Source organism: Pelobates fuscus, chromosome 9 (genome assembly GCF_036172605.1).
Source record: "Pelobates fuscus isolate aPelFus1 chromosome 9, aPelFus1.pri, whole genome shotgun sequence".
Lineage (NCBI taxonomy): Eukaryota > Metazoa > Chordata > Amphibia > Anura > Pelobatidae > Pelobates > Pelobates fuscus.
Window position 1 is genome coordinate 11,876,279 of NC_086325.1, and position 19,153 is coordinate 11,895,431.

The 19,153-nt window shown below is 41.0% G+C and overlaps 1 protein-coding gene across 1 annotated transcript; it reads right to left on the reverse strand.

Moving 5' to 3' along the window:
* Positions 1-427: 427 nt before the first annotated feature.
* Positions 428-18,949, reverse strand: LOC134572307 (cytochrome P450 2B11-like). The gene is made up of 9 exons (XM_063431190.1): positions 18,696-18,949; positions 15,228-15,390; positions 13,672-13,821; positions 9,167-9,327; positions 2,040-2,216; positions 1,807-1,948; positions 1,539-1,726; positions 1,063-1,204; positions 428-940 (listed from the first exon to the last, which is right to left on the reverse strand). Exons 1-9 carry the CDS (start codon positions 18,873-18,875, stop codon positions 750-752), a joined length of 1,494 nt encoding a protein of 497 aa, XP_063287260.1. The 5' UTR covers positions 18,876-18,949; the 3' UTR covers positions 428-749.
* Between the last annotated feature and the right edge of the window lie 204 nt (positions 18,950-19,153).

Sequence of the window (19,153 nt, forward strand, 5' to 3'; positions counted from 1 at the left end):
ATTTTGATCTATTTACTGTAACAGTTTCTCTGCTATAACTCCTTTCTAAGCAGTTTCTGAGTTCTATTTAGCTGTGTGTTTATACTTCAAACGAGGCTTTGAGCTTAACTTTACATTAGACATTTAGTAGACGTGCCGCCAATACTTACGCTAGAACTTAATAAAGAATTTTTCCACATATTGGCATAGGAGATTGGAAAGGTATTGTCTTTTAAGAATACTTTTTGTTACTTTATGGTTCATTTATGAGTCAAGACTAATTTAAGCTGTCTCTTTATGATTTTCACTTTATATGATATGCTCTAACTTTATGAATAAGGGCTATCCAACGACTTTGGTTCCGTTTCTTTGGAATTTATTTTGTAAGGTAATTTATACGCATGATATACACTGCATGTTTTTTCACATGGCACATAGAAAACATCTGGCATCTGGGTATATTATATTGGAGCTGACAGACAGACTGAACAAACATTCTTGCAAAAATGGTTATTATTAATAATAATAACAACAAAGCTCTAGCTCATTAGTGATAAACAGTTAAACACATGGTCAATGATTGGACTTTAACACAACCAATTATTCATTCACTGTTATTTAGAAATCAGATACAGAAAAGAAAAATGTCTAATTTCAAGGTTAATTATATAAGAACAACAACCCCTACAGCTTGCTGCTCTAACTGGTCTCGCTTCCAAAGTATTCACAAATAAGCATAGCTGAGGATTTATCCAGATCTATCCATATGTTTAGGCTTTCCAACGAGACACAGCATACATCTGGTAGATCCGAGGTCCTGAAGAATTGGTGTTTGGCTCTGGAGTGATATCAATGTCTTCATTATCCACTGTTGGTTTCAGGGTGAAATTTTGTAAGATGGTGGTGAAGAAGAGGAATATCTCCATACGAGCCAGACCCTCCCCAGCACAAATACGTTTACCTGCACAGGAGGACAATAGACATAATTACATGAGACTAAATGGTCATTAGAGGGCACCTTTCCATCTCTCCAAACATCCATAGGACATCATTATTTTTTACTCATGAATAAATTGTAAATACCTGTAGAGAATGGCATGAAGGCATCATTCTTCTTAAAGCAGCCATTCTGATCCAGAAAATGAACAGGGTCAAACGTATGAGGGTTTTTAAAGTACTTAGGATCCTTCAGGACAGATGTCAGAATTGGCAAAACCACAGTGCCCTGAAATAGTGCAAATGAAGTGTCAAAAAGACTCTTCTACGCCAAGTACCACAAGTGAAAGAAATACAATAAAAGTAAAACACTACTTGGTTTACATAAGGTAAACAAGAGACATTTTATGACATTTTATGGGCCAGACTTTTCTAGATCCAAAGAGCATCCATTAGAGTATTGATATGAATCATAGGTTCCCTTATTTGTCTGAATGACAGTAATCTGTTTAATGGTCACTCTGTCGTAAGCCAAAATAGCAAAAGTGGACTAATAGATAAAGGGACTTGACTTTTAAAGTATGGCTACTTATATTTTAGCATCTTTTCCTCATTGTATTAACCTTATAAATGTTGTAACCTTTGAAGACTATATCTTTGGTGGTTGCACGGGGCAACCCAGTAGGCACAATATCACAAAATCTCTGAATTTCATGGACCACAGCATCCGTATAAGGCATTTTACTTCTGTCATCCATTGAAGGGCAACGATTTTGACCAATTACATGATCGATCTCCTTGTGGATTCTATCTGAAACAAAGATACAAAATGTAACATATCATGCAATACGGTGTGTGGAAAGTGTTCCTTTAATATATTGATAATCATACCTTGTATCTCTGGGTACTTGAGAAGAATTACGAATCCATATCGTAGAGTCAGGCTTGAAGTCTCTGTCCCAGCAAAGAACAAATCTCTTATCGTTCCCAATAAATTATCCTCATGAAATTCCGTTTTAGGATTATTCTTTTCCTGGGAAACAATTTTCAAGTTTCCTTAGACATCTAGTTGTAGTACTATTTCTAGATATGCACAATTAATTTCTTGATTGATATGATACTACCTCTTCCATCCTTATCAGGAAGCTGTCTATGAAGTCACGTGGGCAGCTTGCGTCCAGTGTCTTTCGGTGAGATTGCACCATGTCCTTCACAAACTGACGAAGTTTCTCAAAATGCATAAAAACTCTCTGGTGTGGACCGGGAATGTGGCTGAGTGCATTTGGAAACATCTGAAGAAGCTATAGAAGAATTTCATATTTTTTATTATTTTTTTTTTAAAGGGTATTGAAATGAGCCAAAAACACATAAGCCAGTTTTTAAAAATAAATCCTTTGAAGTACACAAATAAATTATTCTAACATTATTTGCACCATTTACTGTTAACAGAGTTTAACACAGAGCACAATTGTAAGATTTTTCATATCATTTGCATTTTTTGATCGATTAGCAAAGTATTATTTATTTTTGGGATGGGTTTATTGCATTACAAGTTTTATATACTTCATTGTGCATCTCTTGTTTTTTTAATTGATCAGCATTTTGATCAGTTTTCAAAATGTGATTATGGCTGAAATTGATTATTATATAATTTTAGTATTTTAAAGGGACACTCTACTGTCCAAATACAAAATAAAAAAAATCACTGTTTAGTAGATATAACCCGAATGAAAAATTGCATGCATTTAATTATGCATGTTTTCATTTGGGGGTATATCTAAAAACAGCTTGCAAAAACTGAAGAACTTATGTCTGCAGCCTTCACAAGCCCTCCCCTTCTAACCCCACCCAGACTTTCTGTAGCTGTCCAATCCCAGACTTCCCAATACAGCGCAATGAAAAGTCTTTACAACGCAGGTGCACTGAGCAATTGCTGCCTCTTCAGTTTGGGTCTAGTGAGCTTAATATACTAGGAAGTACCAGGACAAGTTGTCTAATTGAAAGCCAGGTATTTCAGCAAGTTAAAGTGCTTTAGGAGTCTGGTGGATGCCTTCAACTTTTTCAGAATTTAGATCCTTTCTGCAAGTATTGCTTCACAAATATAGCTCTGCTTCTGATATAAATGGTAAGGTGCTGGTATCAGATTGTAATTCATTTGAATCTATCACACAGAGAAAAGTCTGAAAATCCCTATATTAGCTTTGTATATTGGAATTGAAGATTATATTAGCTTTAGTGTACTAATAATCTTAATTTTAGTAATGACAGGAGGCGAATATTTGCATATCTTTCTTTACTGAAAACTCCAGCAGCATAGAAACAGTAACAACCAATCAGAGAAAAGATATGGTGCCCATAAAAGGCCCTGTCTATGACATCACTTCCTCTTTCTTTGAAGCGAAACAATAAATAACAACAAAAGACATAATCATATTACGTCAACAGTTCAACAACATAGTAGAATATCCAACTCCAGTAGTTCCGCGATGCAGAGGTATGGAAGGTGAATCTTTGTCTCGATGAGAAGACGTTCACGCTGCAAGAAAAAGAAAAAAGGTGAAAGGTCTCTGGCGTGATAACTTGTCCGCATACAATAAGCATTAAGCATCTGATATACCAACGAACATTAGAATGTGAAACATATCAATATATATTCATTCTAAAGCAATGATATTTAAGAATCTATAAACACAACATAATTCAAGGTTCATGTCTAATATTCAACCTATACAAGACCCTCAAGATACGGGTCTAATTAGCAAACATACAAACCACAACGTACTTACCTTCCTGAACATAAAGGGCATATTCTGTTCCACACGAAAAACATGGGAGGGATCCTATAGGGTGGGAAATATTCGCCTCCTGTCATTACTAAAATTAAGATTATTAGTACACTAAAGCTAATATAATCTTCAATTTTACCACATGACAGGAGGCTTCATATTTGCATTTTTAAAGCTTTGAATTGACCAATGTGAAGGAAGCATGAGACGTTGTCGAAATAGAACGTTCTAAACGTACTTTCTCGCGCCCAGACCGCGCAGTGTATAATGCCGGCTAGGGAAGCGCCAACCCGAAAAGGCTTGTGAGGCCGCCGCTCCCCTGACCGAGTGGGCTCCGAAACAAGGTTCGACGCCCGCGAAAAACAAAAGCCAACGGACCCATCTGGTCAGTGTTGCGGTAGTCACCGGTCCATGAGGGTTCACATAAGACGTCAAGAGGTGACCCGTCGAATGAGTTCGAAGGGGGATATTGATATCGGCATACCCATTAGCGTTCTGACCACGCATAGTGTGGTGTCTGACACTGAAGACGAATCAGACTTAGTTCGTCTCGGCACGGTAAAGGCAACCCCGTCTGGTGTGAGAGAGAAAACCATCCATATCGCAAGCCCTAACATCCGCCATCCATCTAAATGAGTCGAGGCATAATAAGGGCTAGTTTGGCTGAAAGTTAATTCAGTGACAAACAAGGATTGTCCGGTCATTCCCTAAGGGATCTCAGCACCACATCCACCTGTCAGAGGCGTGAGTACTTGGGTGCCAGGGGTCTCGATAATGCGGCACCCCGTAGTAGTCGACAAAACCAGTGAATATTGATCTACTGGCCTGCCCTGTACCGGAACGTGCGCCGATATGGTGGGTCAGATCACGTTGAGGGATCGATATGACCGCCCGACGAGACCAGGTGTGACAGATAGTAAGGATCAGCGTGACAGGTGCGGTAAAGGGGTCGGAATCCCTTTCCACCCACCAATCACTTCAGGCCGACCAGGCAGAAATATAGCCTTTCCTGGTGCCGGGAGCCTACGAGTCCCATAGGACTCAGTTGATGCAATAGGTTGTGGACTGACCAGGAGCCCCTGAAACCGTCCAGGCCACTAGTGCCAGTTGTCCTTCCCTGACAAGGGAGTGAGCTTCCCCTCGCGGTCCTGTCGGAAGTAGAGGAAAGTCAGGGAGTAGTAGAGGGTCTTCGCGAGACATCTTACAGGCGATCCGGGAACCGCGGTTGATCTGCCCGATGGGTGTCATGAGCAGGAGCGATATCTTGTGGGTACGTGTGTATCGAAGCACCCTTGCTATTGTGGAGAACGGCTGGGACACATTTGTAGGATACATCCACCGCTTCGCATCCGGAGGAAGAGTCAAGGACCGTTCAGCCAATTCAAGTTTGTATGTGAAGTAATCACCATCAAAATTCCATCCTCATTTCTGCTGACAGTGAGATCCAGTGGTCGTAAGAGTGGCCGGTGTGTACATATCTCGCCACCAGCTGTTGCCTGGCCCTGTAGTGTAGTGGGCCAGGGAATATCGCTTGTATGGAGGAGGAGAGGAGGAGAGGAGTCCCGCAATCCGGCAAGTATCCTGAGAGGAATCGTATCCAACCTTAGAGTGTGCCTGACCTCTATCCTTATAGAGGCAATCTTTGTCCTAGACCGACGCGGAACGTGGTTCTACAAGCCGATGTCGAAACCGAGGAATTGGCCCAACTCAGATGGAGAAGCGATCTTTGTTTGTGTACTACCAAATGTGTAAACCAGTCGTTATCGCTTAGGAGGTCTTGTAGAAGATGAATTTCCTCCATCTTGAAGTGTTTGTATACCACGTAGGAGTTCCATTGATGTAGCCTCCTGGCTTCTGCTTGACCAGGAAAACATTAGCTGAGGAAGCCTCCCCATCCGGTACATGTTGGATTGCACCCTTCTTGAAAAGGGTTGCGGGTTTCTTTGTCCACGAGGCGTTCCCGTTCTGCCAGCATGCGTAATGGAGGCGAAAGGGCAACCTGAACGGCTGTGATAAAAAATTCTATGACATAGCCTTGTAGTGTCTGGTGAACCCCGGTGACTTTGGTAATCATCTCCCAAATCCGTAAAACAGAGAGAGGCTGCCGGTCGTAAAATTGGAAACAGTTAGCTACGTAGGTCGACTCACTAGTAGAGAAGCGAGTAAGAAAATATATGAGGACTGTGGATGCGATCTGGAACCTGTCGCCCAGAAGCGGCTGGTGGCTCGGTTCCGCTACCGACCAGTCCTCCCAAAACATCTTTCCCCGTAGGGGAGACTTGAATAGATTTACGTGCTCCTTGAGTTCTGCCATGAACACTACACCAAATAGTAGGCCTTGTGCTTTTGGGCCGAATTCTTGTCGTTCCTAAGTCCCATAATGTGTTGTTGATGCGCACCAGAACAGAATTGTGTCTGTCGGCGCATAGTACGTCATCTATTGAGCTCGGGCACAACTACCACTTTGTCTGGTAGCAGTGGGCTGGGGTATGTGGCCTTGAGGCGTGCGCATACTTCCGTCTTCGGCCACTCGGGTTTAGTGCCGCTATTGCTATCTCTGCCTTGGCCGCTGTCACAGAGTCAGGTTTCCCTAACGTACTTCGAGGAAGTGTCCTCCATCAAGCGGTGTGGGGCAGAGCCCATAAACAGAACCTTCTCCACTGAGGCCGCTACAGCGGCGTTTGTCATTGCCTAGAAATCTTGGGAAGGTTGAGGGTGTCCACCATGACTCATTCCCGTCCTGTTTGGAGACAGTGGGTAGTCAGTGGGAGTAGTGTTTGAGGATCATCCGGGTAAAATGGTTGGAATTGCCTGTTTAGTTTGTTTGAGAGTATGAATACCTGTGCCAAGTGTAGAGGGGTCACCTCTATTAGTTTAATCTGGCTACTGAGAGCCGCGGTGCAGGCGCGACTGACTGGTAGTGGTGTTTGGTCAGGTTAGCCGGGTCCACCACAAATGTACGCCAGAGCTGTATGTATGGTATTAAATTATACAGGCTGATTATAGAGGCGTGTGGGGCCTGTCTCCATAAGGTCTGCAACCGCAGGACCCACGTCTGTTCGGTTGGGTTCATCCCAGGCGGTGTGCCATGGTAACCCAGAGGACACCCACATCAAAGGTAATGGACTGTCAGTGACCTTGCATGCCTATCTGGGGGTCACCCCAGGTGGTGTGCCATGAAAAAGTACCCAGAGGACACCCACATTATAATTATTGGTACCTTGCAAGTATTGCATGCATATCTGGGGGTCACCCCAGGTGGTGTGCCATGTAAAAATAACCCAGAGGACACCCACGTTCAATGTGTACACTAGGCACCGTAAATATACATATATGTATCCCTGTGAAGGGTACTACGCAGTACACTCAGTTTCCTTAGAGGTCCTGCCGTCAATCCGTATCCAGCGCGGTACTGTTGCATTAAAGTAAACTGACAGGCAGTGAGAGGGCTGTATATGCACGTAGTCAGTGAAATCAGGGCTGTATGTGTTTATCTCTTGAAAATACAGACCCTTGTGCATATCATCGGGGTTCACCCCGGGTGGTGTGCCGTGGCAATCAGAGGACACCCACATCAATTGAAATGGGCCGTCAGCGCCCTTGCATGCATATCTGGGGGGTCACCCCAGGTGGTGTGCCATGAAAAAATACCCAGAGGACACCCACATAAAATTTGCACCCTTGGGTACAGTAATGTAATATAACCCTGTGCCGGGTAATCAGTATAATATTCCCTTGGAAGGGTATAGCAGTATGTGATCCCCTGAGGGGGAATAACGTTGCATCTGTCCCTGCAGGGACCAGCGAGGCAGTATGTCAGTTAAGGTATGTATATCATATATAGTACAGCCTTCATCCCAAAGAAACTCAATTGTGCCTGCATAGACTATCTTGTACCGAACAATATAAACAGGACCACCAGCAGAATGTGATCATACCTACTGACCTTGCACAGGATGGAGAGTAATGCCTACCACAAACTTAAATTTGTACCCTATAAACTGGTACATAGGTAAAATAGGACACTTTAGTAAACTAATAGATTAAATTTTAACATAGATAATGAATGTTATTTTACAAATATTTGATAAAAGGTCCTTATATATATCCTGCTTTATTGCCAGTAAATGACCTTGTTAGTTATGGGAAACAGGTGATATATCTAAAAAATTGTTCACTTAATCCCATTAAAACATTCTAATTAAAACCAGTGAGTTTTCCATAGGTGCCCCTGTGGGGGTTCGAACTTGCATATAGCTAGAATAGCTGTCTGTTAGCTTTGCAGGCAAAGCAGCCTGTCACCTAAGCCAACTCTCCAGCTGTCCGATTTCCTGAGACTGAGAGGAGGGGGGGGGTCCCCGAGGGGGGGTCCCCCAACTCCGTTGCGGCGATCGGGTGATTCCCGAACCGCCGAGAGTAAGGAGAGGCGGCCGTCGCGGGTCTCGCGAACCGCGAGAACCAAGATGGCCGCCGGCCACGCGAGTGAGAGCTACCCGCTCGCGGCTGCGAGCGGGAAGGGAAAAAGGGCGGCAAACAAAATATTCTAACCCCGGCTACCCTCCACCCGTCCCCACCCAGCCCCCTGTGTCAATAAGGGCAGGTCCACGTGGCGAACGCGGCACGAACAGCCGTGACGCCCGCTGACCGTCAGCCCGAAAAAAGCAAAGTAATAGAGGCACAGAAAAACAAACAGGGTGACTGATGTAAGTGAAAAACAGGAGGGGGACAGTGATAGGTAGATAGGGGTGAATAAGGAAAAACCAGTAAGAATACAATAATAAAAAGAAGAAAAACAGCAATGATACAATAATAAAAATAAGATAAACAGTAATAATACAATAAAAAGACAATATGAGTACATAAACCAGAGAGGTAAAATTACTCTGACCTGTTGATGGCTGGAGCAGCAAAGAAAGAGGAAGTGATGTCATAGACAGGGCCTTTTATGGGCACCATATCTTTTCTCTGATTGGTTGTTACTGTTTCTATGCTGCTGGAGTTTTCAGTAAAGAAAGATATGCAAATATGAAGCCTCCTGTCATGTGGTAAAATTATATTTTCACACCCATTCTCTATATTTATGTTTTAATTTTTCTCTGCCAGACTGTTCGTTCAAAACTAATTCAGAGGTAAGTGGCTGCTGTGGAAGCAAGATATAAATATTTTCATTGAAGAAATAAAACATTTTCTTGTGGGAACTACTGAACCTACCGAAATTTTGTTTCAAGCCAAAGTTGAACAAAGCAAACCAAAATTCTATAAATTACAATAAATAATACATATTTCACTTAAATGTAAAAAAGATTGAAGGAAAGCAGAATTAAGATATTTTCTCGGGAATTGTCATTGTAACTGAAAGATGCTAATTTACACGTTTAAAGTTTGTTGTTGATATTGAAACAAATAGGTGCATCGACTACTATTTGAGCCATTTTTTTCCATATACCAGCTGTTAACCTCCTCACCTGGCCAGACCTTGAATTTAAATCTTTGAGGATTTCTCTAAAGTTCGACAGAAGACTTTTAAAATGTTCATCTTCATAATCAAATCTCTCACCAAATACAACTGAGCAAATGACATTGGATACGGCTTGTCCCAGCATATCAGTTGGATCAAAGGGAGCATCTGCATAGCAGAAAATGAAATTAGAATAAGCACAAACTGTATGACTTAGAAAACTCGGATTGGTGAATTAGATGAAATATATTTACAAGGTAATGCCTTGTAATGTACTATTGGGCAGGATTTGGCCAGCAAGATTAAGCCTAGGTGACACAACCTTAAAATGACTCCTTAAAATTATTTTGTGATCCCCATATACCTTCCGGAAATAGAGTCATTAATTGAGACTTCTAGTTTTCATCAGTAACAGTTTTGTTGGAAATCCCATAAAAGTTGAAAAAATGTGGTTTTCCAAAAATGTAATTTTCTGCCCACCCTTCCTAAACACTTCCTGTAAAGAGTCATCTAAACATTGAAACTTCTTTTATTGCACAGTCTGTTTACATGAGGATGCCTTAGTTTCTGCTATATTAATAGCTTGCTAGGCCCTGCAGGAACCTCCTGTTTGTGATAAAAGTTCAATTTACAGAGCAGGAAATAAAAAAAACCTTTAAAGGAAGTTAGATCTGATTGAAAATTAAACATTTTGTTTTCATGCAGGCTGTGTCAGTCACAGCCAGAGGTGGTGTGGCTAGGGCTGCATAAACAAAAACAAAAGTTATTTAACTACTAAATGGCAGAGAATTAAGCAGTGAAACTTCAGGGGCAGGAGTTATACACTAAAACCGCTTCATTAAGCTACAGTAGTTTTGGTGACTACAATGTCCCATTAACTATATATTTAAGTACACTAAGCCCGTTTTCATTTGATTTACAGATGAAGTGAGAAAAAGTAACACATTGAGGGGAATAGAGGGGACGCAGTAAAATTCCATGTTCATATAAATGTATTAAATATATTGTAATAAAATTGTTTTCTGTGTGTTTTCTAGATTGATTGAAATACGTCATGTATATTTCTTCTTTCTTCTTGTTGGGGGGCTCGCCATGTTATATAGATATACATCTATATTATCTATGTTCTTCATGTGTGCCAGTTACAAACATCAATACGCATCAGACTTACGGTTTCTTCAGGTTTCTTCTTACAGTTTAACCTTTTTGAATCATTATTTCATTTCTATTATATTTATTCCATTAGATTGACTTCGCTTAGGGTGTATTTCTGGAGTTTAATGTCATGGAGAGGATCCCTATCGATAATAATTACATGTGATGGTATATACATGCATTTAGTCTGCTGTCCCCATTATCTAACCTCTGATCACTGCGCATTCTACATTAAATAATGTAGATTTAGTCGCTGTTACTGAGACATGGTATAATGAGAAAAATGACTGGGACATAGCAATACCAGGGTACTCTTTATATAGAAAAGACAGGGAAGGCAGGAAAGGGGGAGGGGTGGCCCTGTATGTGAAGGATAGCATAAAATCTAGCCTAATAAAGGTTAGTGAGGTGAACATAGAGTCCGTTTGGGTTACGTTAGAATTTGGTAATCACACAGTAACTCATGTAGGTGGGATTTATAGGCCCCCAGGACAAATAGAAGAGTTAGATAATCTACTAGTTGAGGAAATAGCTAAAATGACAATAAAGGGGGAAGTTATCATTATGGGTGACTTTAATCTTCCTGATGTGAATTGGAAAACCAAAATAGCTGCTTGTGCCAGGAGCACACATATTCTAAACATTCCTAACTGGAATTGTCTCTAAAACAAGTCGTTGAGGAGCCAACTCATAAGGAGGCCATACTAGATTTAGTGTTAACAAATGTAGATTTGGTATCAGATATTACTGTAGGTGAAAGTTTAGAATCCAGTGATCATCAGTCAGTGTGGTTTAATATAAGAACAGTGACTGAGTCACACCACAAAGAAACAAAAGTTTTAGACTTTAGAAAAACAAACTTTTCTACAATTAGAATTTGTGTAAAGGAGTCATTATCAGACTGGAGCAATTTGAATGGAGTCCAAGAGAAATGGGATTATTTAAAAGTTGCACTGCTGAAGGCAACAGAAAATTGCATTAGGCTTGTCAGTAAAAGCAAAAAATTGAAGAAACCACTGTGGTACTCCGCAGATGTGGCCAAAATAGTAAAAAACTAAAAGTTAGCATTTAGTAATTATAAAAAAACTCAGCGTGAGGAAGACAGAATTATCTATAAGATTAGGCAGAAAGAGGCTAAGCAAGTTATAAGTAGTGATGTCCCGAACGGTTCGCTGGCGAATAGTTCCTGGCGAACGGACGGCGAACAAATGCGATTTTCGGTCCACCCCCTATTTTTTTTGTGGCCAAATTTACTAATACTAAGTAAAAATCACTTAGTATTAGTAAATTGTGCCCCTACTCGCAATACCTGTGGCTGCTCACTGTTGGCCTGTGGCTGCTCACTGTTAAAAAAAATAAAAAAAAATAAAAAAGGGTCCCCCCTCCCTGAGCGGTTGGGGGCCCTAAATACCAATAGGGGGGGACCTATTGTCCTTCCCCCCGGCCCCCACCCCTGAGCGGCGTGTGGGGGCATAAAAAAACAATAAGGGGGGACCTACTGTCCCCCCCGGCCCCCACCCCTGAGCGGTGGGTGGGGGCCTAAAATTAAAAATAAGGGGGGACCTACTGTCTCCCCCAGCCCTCACGCGCCGCACAGGCGGGTGGGAGCCCTAAATACCAATAGGGGGGACCTATTGTCCACCCCCGGCCCCCACCCCTGAGTGGCGGGTGGGTGCCCTAAATACCAATAGGCAGGGGACCTACTGTCCCCCCCGGCCCCCACCCCTGAGCGGCGGGTGGAGGCCCTAAAATTAACAATAAGGGGGGGGACCTATTGTCCCCCCCGGCCCCCACCCCTGAGCGGTGGGTGGGGGCCCTAAATACAAAGTTCAATTTTCCCACGCTGTGTAAAATGACACTGAGCACTGTGATTGGATGGATTTCAAGCCATCCAATCACAGTGCTCTGTGTCATTTTACACAGTGAGGGAAAGTTCAATTTTCCCACGCTGTGTAAAATGACACTGAGCACTGTGATTGGATGGATTTCAAGCCATCCAATCACAGTGCTCTGTGTCATTTTACACAGCGTGGGAAAGTTCTTTGGAATTTTCCCACGCTGTGTAAAATGACAAAGAGCACTCTGATTGGCTTAAACCAGCAAATCAGAGTGTTCTTAGCCTAATTGCAGGGTGTGGCAAGGCTTTATAAGCCTTCCCCCGCCCTGCAAAGCTCCCCCGCCCTGCAAAGCTCAGTCTGCGCGGAGCCCTCCATGGGTGAAGATGCATTTAATTTTTTTGCGCTCGTTTTTTATTTTTTTTTATTGCGTCGGTTATTATGGTTTTTATTTGACCTTTTTGGGGGCTGAAGAAAGAAGATTTTAGAAGAAAGAAAACATCGAATGGTAAGTTGTTTTTATCTCTTTTTTTTTACAGGTTTTTAGTTAAAGGTCCTCTCCTCATTATTTTTAGGGTTAGGGGGTAGGTAGGGGCATCATTTTTTTTGAGGGGGGGGTGACTAGGGTCCCCCCCTTTGTATTTAGGCCCCCCCCTATTAGGGCCAGGGGGGGGGGGCAATAGGTTCCCCCCCTATTGTTAATTTTAGGGTTCCCCCTATTGTTAATTTTAGGGCCCCCACCCACCGCTCAGGGGTGGGAGCCGGGGGGGACAATAGGTCCCCCCCTATTGTTAATTTTAGGGCCCCCACCCACCGCTCAGGCAGGCGGCAGCATTACAATGGGGCCCGGCCCCAGCTTAATTGCACAATGTAACACCAGCCAGCTATCTGTCTGGATTCCAGGAGGAAGAAAGTGTTATCTTCTCATCACAGTAACAGCAGGGGTCCACAGTGCGTCCGGGCCTCCTGGAGTGCCGGGCCCGGTCGCAACTGCGACCCCTGCGACTCCTGTATGTACGCCACTGGCTGATACATCTCCTTGCTCTTGTATTCTTGATTTCCGTTTCTTCTGTGAATGAAGGTTGTATTTTAATTTTGCAATTTTCACTTTAAAGGTGTCACATTGTTGTACGTCTTTAAATCCTACACTTTATTTATTTATGTTTGCTGGTATTTAGGGGTACACAAGTTAGAAGGTTTTCTTTTTCTTGCATATAGTGGTTATATTCTATATAGGATTCCAAATATGTAATCAACTGACATTTCCTGCCACATACTCCAGGATGGGTTCTGTAATGGAAGTAAAGGCTGTGCATACCTCCCTTTCTGACTACAAAATACACATGAAGATTTTCATAGTATCTTTAGATCTTTGGTATTTTGTGTTTCTTTGACTGATTTAATCCTTGTTTTAACATGAGGGAAGCATCGTTTTTTTGGGGGGGTTTTAAACTCCATTATTTTTATGTCATGCATTATTAATTATTAGGTGATATTCTTCTTTAAATACCATTTCACCGACCTTTATTCTTTCTGAAAGTTTCCGAGAGACACTGAGCTTCCTCTTGTATTCTCTCCTCTAGGCTTCTCTTCCCCATTCCAAAATTCCTCAAGGTCATGAGAGAGAACCGACGTATTGTTTTCCATGTTTCCCCGTTTGTCACAATGATACCTAAAAAAACATAAAAAAATATCTACACACATCCATATCCTCTACTTAATCTTGAATAAGGCTGAATATTTAAAGAGCATTAACATCTCACAAAGAGTTAATTCATACTAAAAATATATTCCCATGTTACACATTTACAATCTAGAAATGAGAAGTTCTAGAACTGACAAAATATGTTTCACATAATCCAAGGATTCACTATCTGGTTTTAGTCTTGTATGTATTTTATTTTATTCATTTATAGCAGTTTGTGTTCCTCCGAATATTGTCACTGCTTCACTTTGGATTTGTTCCTAACCATGTTTTTTTTATTTGTCATTTTCAAAAGCCAGTAATATGACATTGAAGGTCATAAAGAATAAGTTACTCAAAGAGAACATATGAAGCAAAATATTCAGCATGAAGTATGTTTTACATCCTTTCTGAACATTAATAAAACCAGCAATTTGTACATACTTAGTGATGAAGTTTGAAAAATACATTCATATTCAGCCTCTGGAGCCTGAATGCTGCTTATAGAAACATAGAAACATAGAATGTGCCGGCAGATAAGAACCATTCGGCCCATCTAGTCTGCCCAGTTTTCTAAATACTTTCATTAGTCCCTGGCCTTATCTTATAGCTAGGATAGCCTTATGCCTATCCCACGCATGCTAAAACTCCTTCACTGTGTTAACCTCTACCACTTCAGCTCGAAGGCTATTCCATGCATCCACTACCCTCTCAGTAAAGTAATACTTCCTGATATTATTTTTAAACCTTTGCCCCTCTAATTTAAGACTATGTCCTCTTGTTGTGGTAGTTTTTCTTCTTTTAAATATAGTCTCCTCCTTTACTGTGTTGATTCCCTTTATGTATTTAAATGTTTCTATCATATCCCCCCCGTCTCGTCTTTCCTCCAAGCTATACGTACCATCTTGTCTGACCATGTTCACCGGCGTGTATTTTTATTTTGTGTAATACTCTGTAGTGCACTGCGCTGAAGAGTAACGTGTCTGTCCCATGTTTTCCTGAACCTCAATATTTATGACCAAGAATCTCATACTCGTGTTTATTAGCAATTCTACTTATCATGTCATCAATTATTTGTAGGTGTCTTATGCCATACTGCACATAATATCTTTTATTGTGAGTTACTTTGATAACCAGTAATAATAATCTATTGATCTTGAGGTGGGCTGTGTTTCAGATGTCTACCTTCTGACCTACTGTCATCTGACTGAACAACTACTGATCAACCAGACTAAGCTTATCCTGCACTCTTCTCACAGTGATTCCTAAAATCCTATCCTACATTTTCCTAGTATTTGTGCTGCCTGGAATTTTTTTGGGAAGTGGCCAGATATCTTTTAATCCGTGTATATACTTTATGACAGTAATTAGGTAAGTTATATTCTGATTCTTACCGCTTCCTCTAAACAGTCTTTCAATCAGTTCCATTTTCCCCCGGTCGTTAAAGGAATCCCCATTGTCTTGCAGAGCTTCTTTCACTGTGTCGCACCCAATGAGTACGACAGAATGTTGGCCAAGAAGATGAATCGAGTACACAGGTCCATATGTCTCGCTCAGCTGCAGAGAGTAATAATCATGTGAACTATATTAAAGTTATCCAACCTCTGACTTGCAAGCAACACAGAGCTCTTTTAACTGTTTCACTGCCTAATGCAACAGGTAGCCTTCTGGGGATCATCATTTTGTTATAGTTTACACATCCTGTTATTTCTGTTCTGTGTGTTTTTTTCCCCTTTAATTGTTGATTTATTACCACTACTTTGTAACTACAACTTGTGTTAGCCATACTTTGCATATCCTTGGCAGATTGCATATTTTATCACCTTTACGTCTTGTCCACTATGCTAAAAGTTTAGTTTATCCAGCTCTGGTCAATATATTGTGCTTGATATTTGTTTAATGGTCTTATTTTCCCATCATGCATACCTCTGTCCTCTCTATGTGTGTTTTGATCTTTCACCCCTTCCTTTTTTTGATGCCTAGCCTAACGTTTGTTTTGCTTGAATAACCTCCATATGTCCATAGATGCATCTCCCCATTTCCTACATTTATTGCAGGTCTATCTGGTCCTAATATATATCTCTCCCTCAGCCTGAGTTAAAAGTTATCCAGCCCCAGCCTTGCAAGCAACACAGTTACAAGGTTATAATCACCAGGAATATAGTATTTGTGAAAAAAAAAAAAGTAATCTAGAATGAATCCTTTATAAATTATCTCCCATGGCACAGATTAAGTCTAATCCCAGATCTAGAACTTCCAACAGAATTCTTTCAGCCCAAGCTCTTGCGAGTTTGGAGTTTACATCCCCTGCTGTGTAAAGTGCGAATAAAAGGGACACATCAGCTTGGGTTACAGCTGGCTTCATTCAAATGAATCAGTTTAGAGATTATTTGTGGTCAAAGTTCAAGCATACCTGCTCCATGAACGATCACTGTGCCTATAGACAATGGTGAAATGTATGCACAAAGCAAACACAAATGGAAAAGGCCAATACTTCAGTGAAAATTTGAACAATAACTTATCAACCCAAGAAACTTCTGGAAAATCACAAGTAACATACAAGCCCCCACAATCCACTCCCAACCCTCCACTAGCAAAATGGAAAATACAACCCTGCAACGCTCCTTTGATGTAGCAAATGCCTTTAATAATTACTTTTCCAGGTGTGCCACTGCACTGACAGCTAAGCTAACACATGGCAAGCAATCTGAGATGACAAATAAGGATCAGGCTCAGCTAAAGTTGCAAAGACCTCATGTAGAGAAATGTTATTTTAAACCGGGGCATGTTCGTGTCATTAATAAACATGGTATTAATCTGAAAAAAAAAATGACAAACCACTCTGGGCCTGTTCAAATGCCAGCAATGCTGTTGAAACTCAGTTCACCAGCAATTGCCAAACCAGTCGCAACCTTAATCAATGAACCCTTGGTGTATGGATACATACCCAAACTTTGAGAGTAGTCCTTATTCATAAAAGTGGTGACGATACTTTGGTATCCAACTACCGACCAATATCATTGCTCCCTGTATTGTCAAAAATCTTGTAAAAATGCATTCACATGCAACTATGTGAATATTATCAACAATCCAACCATCTGGCCACCAGGAAGCCAATGTAAGGCTTGACAGAGTGGCGAGATGTGAGAGAACCGACTAGAGAGAAAAATCAGTCTGGCAACAGCGTTCATTATGGACTGTCACTGTGCAGTACGGCTTTTGGGAAGACCAATCAGGAGAGGGTTACAATAATCCATGTAACTACATGACCCACCATTGTAACATGTTAAAAGAGTTAAACTGGCTGTCGCTGGAATCCCGATGCATTATTCATCTTTTCAGCCTTGTGCATAAGAGTTTTTTGGGAAGCTCCCACCCTACCTGAGCAGAATGCTCTCCTCGGTTGTTTCCAGCTACTATAACCTCCGATCCAGTACCAGCACTTTATTTATTATAGAATACGAAAAGAAAGTAGCTTGATCCTCATTTTCTTTCAGATCTTGCTTATTTTGAAGTTCTATGAGTGTGCTCTTTACTTTGGTGGAGGTCATCAAACTCGATGATCTCAGCCTCCAAAGCATTCACATAGAAGACATTAGGAGGCCATGGAGCATGCGTGGCAAAATCTCCTCATGTAGATGCAATGAATCAGTATTACACTAGTTCTGCTCTTTCTTTTGTCCTGTCTTCTGTAGGGTGCCATGGAAAAGGGAGAATGTATAATTTACAATTTGTGAGTGTGAATACTACACTATCAGGATCAGGATTATACACCAAAGAGAGAATTACAGGTGAGTTCAAAGTAAACTTTACATTTAAGTTTAAAATAGACAGCCTGGAAATAATTATATCATTCAGTAAATGGCCATACATTTTAAATTAACTTTGAATTCACCAAGAATTCTCACGTTAGTGAATAGCGCTGAATATTGCATATCTTTCGTATGGACTATCTCTCTGTATTTTTCAGCATTAATAAACATAGCTGTATGATAAACATATTCAGGAGCTGTTAGTATTTTACTTTACATTTCTGCTTTGAATGAATATTTTGGTTTTATCACCTTATCTGCTAAAGGCATTGTGCTCCCAGCGATACAGTTTTGGATTATCCCCAGTAAATGGAGTGTGAATCTAATCTGCAGTTCCCTAGTCAGCCAAGAACGTGTTTGTCTGAGACATATTCACTCCGGGGCTGAACTTCATTCAGTAACTCCAAGAATATCATGATCGTTACACTTAGTCCTCTCTCCTCTTTGCACCCTCTGTCTGTCTGTCTGTCTGCCTGTCTGTCTGTCTGTGAGGACTGTGATGTGTTTGTAATAGTTCATAGAGAAATAGAGAATCGAGAAAGAGACAAATTATTCAAACGTTGTCACTGTGTGTTTACAGCCAAGACAATGTATCTTCGTCTGATTTACTTCCTCCTGCTTATCTGTGAGCTTGAACTTTTTCTCTGAGTTACAAATCATTATGGAGTAAGAATTGTCTGTGTTCTCTGTTTAATGGTCTTTACAAAAGTCATGTCAAATCGGATTGAGAAACATAACAATTCCCACTAAAACAATCCAGACAGGCATGTTTATATCTGTTTGTCCTTTTGGACAAATTGTGTCTAACTCCTCATAATTAACTCTGTTGATATATGATTCCCTCATGTTAGTCTCTAGTACTACTACCTCCTCTGGTGGAAGATTATTCCCTGCATCAATAACTTTTTCATTAAAAAATATCCCTAAGTTTCCCTCTGTTTTATTTTAGATATAACCCGTAGTTCCAGGTATCCTCTCTTTCAAAATATTCTTCTTGTACTTTATTGAATCGTTTGAGATGTTTGTGTCTATCATGAATTCAATGCTCACCTTAACCAAGGACTGGGGTAATTCCGAAGGGTTAATCTGCAGCATATTTCCCAGCAGGGGCAGTGGAGAAGGTCCCGGGGGCAGGTTCTCATACTTATTTTTGTCCCTCTGTGTGATGAGGTAAATCAGGAGGGTGACACAGGAGATAAGAAGAACTGTACCTACAAGGCCCAGCTCCATCGTGACAATGATAAATGTCCAGAAGCACAAATGTCTCCCCTCTTCTTGCTTCTGAAAGAGGTTGTCCTTTCTAGGTCGACCCATGCATTCCAGGAAAAATACAGGGTGTTTTTGTTTGTTTTTTTATCTGGTTTGCAGTTAAATCTCCCCCTTCTGGAGATTTAGAGAAATAACTCAAACAGAATAATATTACTTTTTTTTTGTTTAGTAAAAGGATCCCAAAACATCGTAATATTCTCATCTACCAACACAGCCCTATTTAATATTGTTGGGTGAGC